We start from the raw sequence: 6,724 nt of genomic DNA on the forward strand, positions 1-6,724 counted from the left end.
GTTTTCATCAAGGATCTCTGTACTTTGCTTCGTTCATCTTTCCCTCGACCCTGGCTAGTCTCACAGTCCCTGCCGCTGAAAAAGATCCCAACAGCATGATACTGCCACCACCATGCTTCACTGTAGGGATGGTGCCAGGTTTCCTCCAGACGTGACACTTGGCATTAATGCCAAAGAGTTCAATCTTGGTTTCATCAGACCAGAGAATCTTGTTTCTCATGGTCTGAGTCCTTTAGGTGCCTTTTAGAAAACTCCAAAAGGGCTGTTCCTTTGACCTCATGGTTTTTGCTCTGATATGCACTGTCAACTGTGGGACCTTATATAGACAGGTGTGTGCCTTTCCAAATCATGCTGTGGGGATGTTTTTCAGCAGCAGGGACTGGGAGACTAGTGAGGATCGAGGCAAAGATGAACGGAGCAAAGTACAAAGAGATCCTTGATGAAAACCTGCTCAGGACCTCAGGCTGGGGCTAAGCTCCACCTTCTAACAGGACAGTGACCCTAAGCGCACAGTCACGATATAACGCAGGGGTGGCTTCGGGACAAGTCTCTGAATGTCCTTGAGTGGCACAGCCAGAGCCTGGACATGAACATCATCTGGAGAAGTCCTGAGAAACTAAGCTGTGCAGCGACTCTCCCCATCCAGCCTGACAAGCTTGGAAGATCTACAGAGAAGAATTAGGAGAAACTCCCCGAACTACAGAGTGTGCTCAAGCTTGGGCATCACACCCAAGAAGAGTGAGGCTGTAATCACTGCCCAAGGTGTTTTTTCCAACAAAATATTGAAGTAAAGGGGTCTGAATACTTATGTAGTTGATCAATGTTTAACATTTATAATAAATTTACTAACATTTTCGAAAACATGTGTTTTGCTTTTTGTCAGTATGGGGTATTGTGTGTTGAGTTGGGTGGGGGTGGGGGGGGCAATTTAATACATTTTTTATAATAAGACTAATGTAACAAAATGTTGGAAAAATTCAAGGGAATCTGAATACTTTCTGGAATGCACCACACACACACAAAACAATGGTGTCTGTAGATCTCTATCGATTTTGATCCAACGATCTAACCCGGTTGTACAAAATCACCAGTGCGTGTCAAAACGTTAGTCTTCATAGTTCAGGGGGGTGGCAGCGTAGCCGAGTGGTTAGAGCATTGGACTTGTAACCGCAAGGTTGTGAGTTCACACCCCTGAGCTGACAAGGTACAAATCTGTCGTTCTGCCCCTGAACAGGCAGTTAACCCACTGTTCCCAGGCCGTCATTGAAAATTGAAAATAAGAATGTGTTCTTAACTGACTTGCCTGGTTAAATAAAGGTAAAATTAAAAAAAATAAAAAATAAAAAATGCACTGCTAGACAAGTAATGTGCTGTTACAGTGTATGGATAGGCAAAGCACCAGTCCAGTACTATGTCCTCGACACAGTTCACTGCTGAACAACATGCTGTTATATTGTATATGAGTTAGGAGCCTGTGCTCATGCCACATGTCTGGATTTAAAAAAAAAAAAAAAAAAACTTCCCAAATTCTTTGTCAGATGGTCGAGCACCATCCTCAGTCAATTGCTTACATTTTTAAAATAAAGGATAAAATCTTACTACGGCATACAATTGAGCAAAACACAGGACCGTAAATATGATATGAGGGGATAGACATTCATACCTGGGTCCAGGAGGAGGGACTTGTCCAGCTTTCAGTTCGTCAATGATCTGATCAATGTCTTTAGGACTCAGGTCCTCCTGTAAGCCAGAGGGCAGCAACACATCACAGATCCATATTCAGACAATGAAACCATCCTGCTACATCGAATAAAACCAGTCGATTTACCCAGTAAAACTACCCTGACACATAAAACCAGTCTATTTGCCCAGTAAAGCTACCCTTGACACATAAAACCAGCTTCGATTTACCCAGTAAAACTACCCTGACACATAAAACCAGTCTATTTTACCCAGTAAAACTACCCTGACACATAAAACCAGTCTATTTACCCAGTCAAACTACCTGACACATAAACCAGTCTATTTACCCAGTAAAACTACTCCTGACACATAAAACCAGTCGATTTACCCAGTAAAACTACCCTGACACATAAAACCAGTCTATTTACCCAGTAAAACTACCCCTGACACATAAAACCAGTCTATATACCCAGTGAAACTACCCTGACACATAAAACCAGTCTATTTACCCAGTAAAACTACCCTGACACATAAAACCAGTCGATTTACCCAGTAAAACTACCCTGACACATAAAACCAGTCGATTTACCCAGTAAAACTACCCTGACACATAAAACCAGTCTATATACCCAGTGAAACTACCCTGACACATAAAACCAGTCTATTTACCCAGTAAAACTACCCTGACACATAAAACCAGTCTATTTACCCAGTAAAACTACCCTGACACATAAAACCAGTCTATTTACCCAGTAAAACTACCCTGACACATAAAACCAGTTCGATAACCTAAATGAGTGAAATTTGTATTGCTATATTTATTCAATTACAACAAAAAAAATCAGTTCTGCTTAATTCTTAATTCAGCACGAGGGTTGTGGTTTACAGAGAGCCTTAGTGGTTTTCCAACAAACAGACGGTACTAATGGAGAACTAGAGACCAACGAACAGACGGTACTAATGGAGAACTAGAGACCAACTAACAGATGGTACTAATGGAGAACTAGAGACCAACGAACAGATGGTACTAATGGAGAACTAGAGACCAACTAACAGACAGTACTAATGGAGAACTAGAGACCAACTAACAGACGATACTGACGGAGAACTAGAGACCAACTAACAGACGGTACTAATGGAGAACTAGAGACCAACTAACAGACGGTACTAATGGAGAACTAGAGACCAACTAACAGACGGTACTAATGGAGAACTAGAGAAGAGACCAACTAACAGACGGTACTAATGGAGAACTAGAGAAGAGACCAACTAACAGACGGTACTAATGGAGAACTAGAGAAGAGACCAACTCCTCTAATATTTTTGCAGGTATCATTTTGAGAATATCTCAGTGTTATCTTGGTGCTCGTCCGCTGCACCAAAACCCCAGTGTTTTTCCTTCACAACTTGTTCTCCATATTTTTTTTAAATCGGGAGCCTGTTTGTTTTCAGTACTTTTATTTCAATGCCTGATCAAAACGTGTTTTCTCATGGGTTTCTTGTTCCTCTGCAGCAGATATATGGTAAGCAATATTGTTTGGAACATCGAATCACAATAAATCAAAAAAAAAAAAATCACAGTATTGAATCGCAATACATGTTGTATCGGCACAGAAGTATGGTGAGGTTCCTGGCCAGATCCAGTATACTCACGTAGTAGTTGTCGTTGATCTGGACCATGGGAGCGTTAACACAGGCACCAAGACACTCCACCTCTATTAGAGAGAACATCTTGTCTGCAGTCATCCCTCCTACCTTGATGCCTGAGGGAGGAGGAGGAGGAGGAGGAAGAGGTTTTGGCTTATAAGACTGATCTGATAGAAGGATTGGTGAACTGATCCCAGATCAGTTTGTGCTTTTTAACGACATTGTCAAGCCAAACATGTTCTGCATGACAATTGGATAAAGAGTTGGCAAGAGAGTAGAAACCGACTGGAACCCAGCATCTTGACACTGCAAAGAAACGACTTAATATTCACACAAAAAATATACAGTAGGTTTAGCCATCATCTTTAAGTAGTAGTGAAAAATAATTTTAATTGATTCTTAGTTCTCTGAAGCAAGCTTAATTCTCTACTCTAAACAATCCATTACTGTTGCGTACACTAGGGTTGGGCGATATTACAATAGCATCATCCAACTACGACGATTGACAGCCATTGTCGATTGGTAACATTTACATTTACATTTAAGTCATTTACACGCTCTTATCCAGAGCGACTTACAAATTGGTGAATTCACCTTCTGACACCAGTGGAACAGCCACTTTACAATAGTGCATCTAAATCATTTAAGGGGGGGGGGGGGTGAGAAGGATTGCTTTATCCTATCCTAGGTATTCCTTGAAGAGGTGGGGTTTCAGGTGTCTCCGGAAGGTGGTGATTGACTCCGCTGTCCTGGCGTCGTGAGGGAGTTTGTTCCACCATTGGGGGGCCAGAGCAGCGAACAGTTTTGACTAATGTGACTAATGTAATGTGACAGATGATGGTTTACCCTATTTGAACTGGACTGGTGTCGAGCAGTGAAGAACAGTCTCACAGCTATAGACTATAGCCTACACCCATTCTTCATTATCTTATTTCGGACACACTAACTACACTATATATACAAAAGTATGTGGGCACCCCTTCAAATGAGTGGATTCGGCTTCTTTCAGCCACACCCGTTGCTGACAGGTGTATACAAATCGAGCACACCACCATGCAATCTCCATAGACAAACATTGGCAGTAGAATGGCCTTACTGAAGAACTCGGTGACTTTAACGTGGCACCGTCAGAGGATGCCACCTTTCCAACAAAGTCAGTTTGTTAAATTTCTGCCTTGCTAGAGCTTCCCCGGTCAACTGTAAAGGCTGTTATTGTGAAGTGGAAACGCTTAGGAGCAACAACGGCTCAGTCAGGGAAGAGGTAGACCCCACAAACTCACAGAACGGGACCGTTGAAGCGCATGAAAACCGTCTGTCCCCGGTTGCAACACTCACTACCCAAGTTCCAAACTGCCTCTGGAAGCAACGTCAGCACAAGAACTGCTAGTCGGGAGCTTCATGAAATGGGTTTCCATGGCCGAGCAGCCAGACACAAGGCTAAGATCACCAATGCGCAATGTCAAGTGTCGGCTGGAGAGGTGTAACCCCGCCGCCATTGGACTCTGGAGCAGTAGAAACATGCTCTGGGAGTGTTTGAATCACGCTTCACCATCTTGGCAGTCCGACGGAGGAATCTGGGCTTAAGTGAGTGCCAGGAGAACGCTACCTGCCCGGATGCATAGTGCCAACTGTAAAGTTTGGTGGAGGAGGAATAATGGTCTGGGGCTGTTTTTCATGGTTCGCGCTCCTTAGATCCAGCGAAGGGAAATCCTAACACTACAGCACACAATGACATTCTAGATGATTCTGTGCTTCCAACTTTCTGGCAACAGTTTGGGGAAGGTCCTTTCCTGTTTCAGCATGACAATGCCCCCGTGCACAAAGTGAGGTCCACACAGAAATGGTTTGTTGAGATCGGTGTGGAAGAACTTGACTGGCCTGCACAGAACCCTGACCTCAACCCCATCAAACACCTTTGCGATGAATTAGAACGACAACCGTGAGCCAGGTCTAATCGCCCAACATCAGTGCCTGACCTCACTAATGCTCTTGTGGCTGAATAGAAGCAAGTCCCCACAGCAATGTTCCAACATCTAGTGGAAAACCTTCCCAAAAGAGTGGAGGCTGTTAATAGCAGCAAAAGTGGGAGACCAACTCCATATTAATACCCTTGAATTTTAGAATCAGGTGTCCACATACTTTTGGTCATGTAGTGCATCTTGTGTCTACTTGTAGTTAAAAACAACATATCCTATATTCCCTTCTCGCTCTATTCTATGAATAGGACTTTGGTCTACAGGCTACTTTCATCGTTTTTATGCATGGATATATCCCAATCAAACAATGAATGTGATGGAGTTGCATCTCAAAGTTGTTTTGGATAGCTTAAAAATGTAACGTAGCGAGGTGACTGACTATGTCAATAGCCTATAGAAACATCTAAATGACAAGTTTTCATCAAGTTTAAGCTTATGGAGAAAGAAATTATCCTTTCGGCCAGGATAACCCCTCCATGTGAGGTCACAAACCAAATGGCCAATAACCCATCCTCCTACTGGCCTATCACAAACCAAATGGCCAATAACCCATCCTCCTACTGGCCTATCACAAACCAAATGGCCAATAACCCATCCTCCTACTGGCCTATCACAAACCAAATGGCCAATAACCCATCCTATCACAAACCAAATGGCCAATAACCCATCCTCCTACTGGCCTATCACAAAACCCCTCCTCCATGTGAGTTAAAAAAAACAAAACAAATGGCCACACAGACATGTTCATCTGTCCTATAAACAATAATAAAATCAACATTTGTTTATCCATCTTCACTTTGATCCCCTTTCATGTCTGGGTCCACCTGTCGATCTCTTACCCAGTTTGTTCTGGAGTGCCTCCAGGATGCTGTCGGAGTCGCAAAGCATGCAGGGAGTTGTAGTGCAGATCTGGATGTGGTACTTGCCCACCGGCTGCCTCAGGAACATGGTGTAGAACGTCGCTACCTCATAGATCCTCATCGGAGGGACCTCAAGCACCTCGGCCACCTGGGAGAAGAGAGGAAAATGTATGTTAAAAAAAAAAAAAAAAAAAAAAAAAAAATGGAGGCTCATTAACACAAAAAGGTGTAGCATTGACTTAAGTATAATCAGTCCAGTAATGGATGATGGAGTCGGTTTCTAAATGGCTCGTCCCTACTGATCACGCCCCTGGTCTGCAAATAGAGATTCTACGTAATTCTGTGGTTCAACAAATCTACATCAGCACATCACTCATTCATTCTGATTATGCCTATTTTAAAAATATGTCTCCACAAAAGCAAACCAGATTAACATACTCTATTCTGAAGCAAACAGATGCCCCAGTCGGGATATTGTTCATGGCTGAGATGGGGATATTGATTGATTGATTTACCTTGTTCATGGCTGAGATGGGGATATTGATTGATTGATTTACC

At 43.0% G+C, this 6,724-nt stretch overlaps 1 protein-coding gene across 1 annotated transcript; it reads right to left on the reverse strand.

Moving 5' to 3' along the window:
* Window positions 1–1,655: 1,655 nt before the first annotated feature.
* LOC135529992 (NADH dehydrogenase [ubiquinone] flavoprotein 2, mitochondrial-like) lies at window positions 1,656–6,698 on the reverse strand (the record flags this gene model as incomplete). Its single annotated transcript, XM_064958388.1, has 4 exons — window positions 6,682–6,698; window positions 6,146–6,314; window positions 3,337–3,446; window positions 1,656–1,740 (listed from the first exon to the last, which is right to left on the reverse strand). Coding segments are annotated over exons 1-4 (373 nt in total), but the record flags the coding sequence as incomplete, so codon positions are not given.
* Window positions 6,699–6,724: the final 26 nt, after the last annotated feature.

The sequence above is a fragment of the Oncorhynchus masou genome, unplaced genomic scaffold, assembly GCF_036934945.1.
Source record: "Oncorhynchus masou masou isolate Uvic2021 unplaced genomic scaffold, UVic_Omas_1.1 unplaced_scaffold_12294, whole genome shotgun sequence".
Taxonomy (NCBI): Eukaryota; Metazoa; Chordata; class Actinopteri; order Salmoniformes; family Salmonidae; genus Oncorhynchus; species Oncorhynchus masou.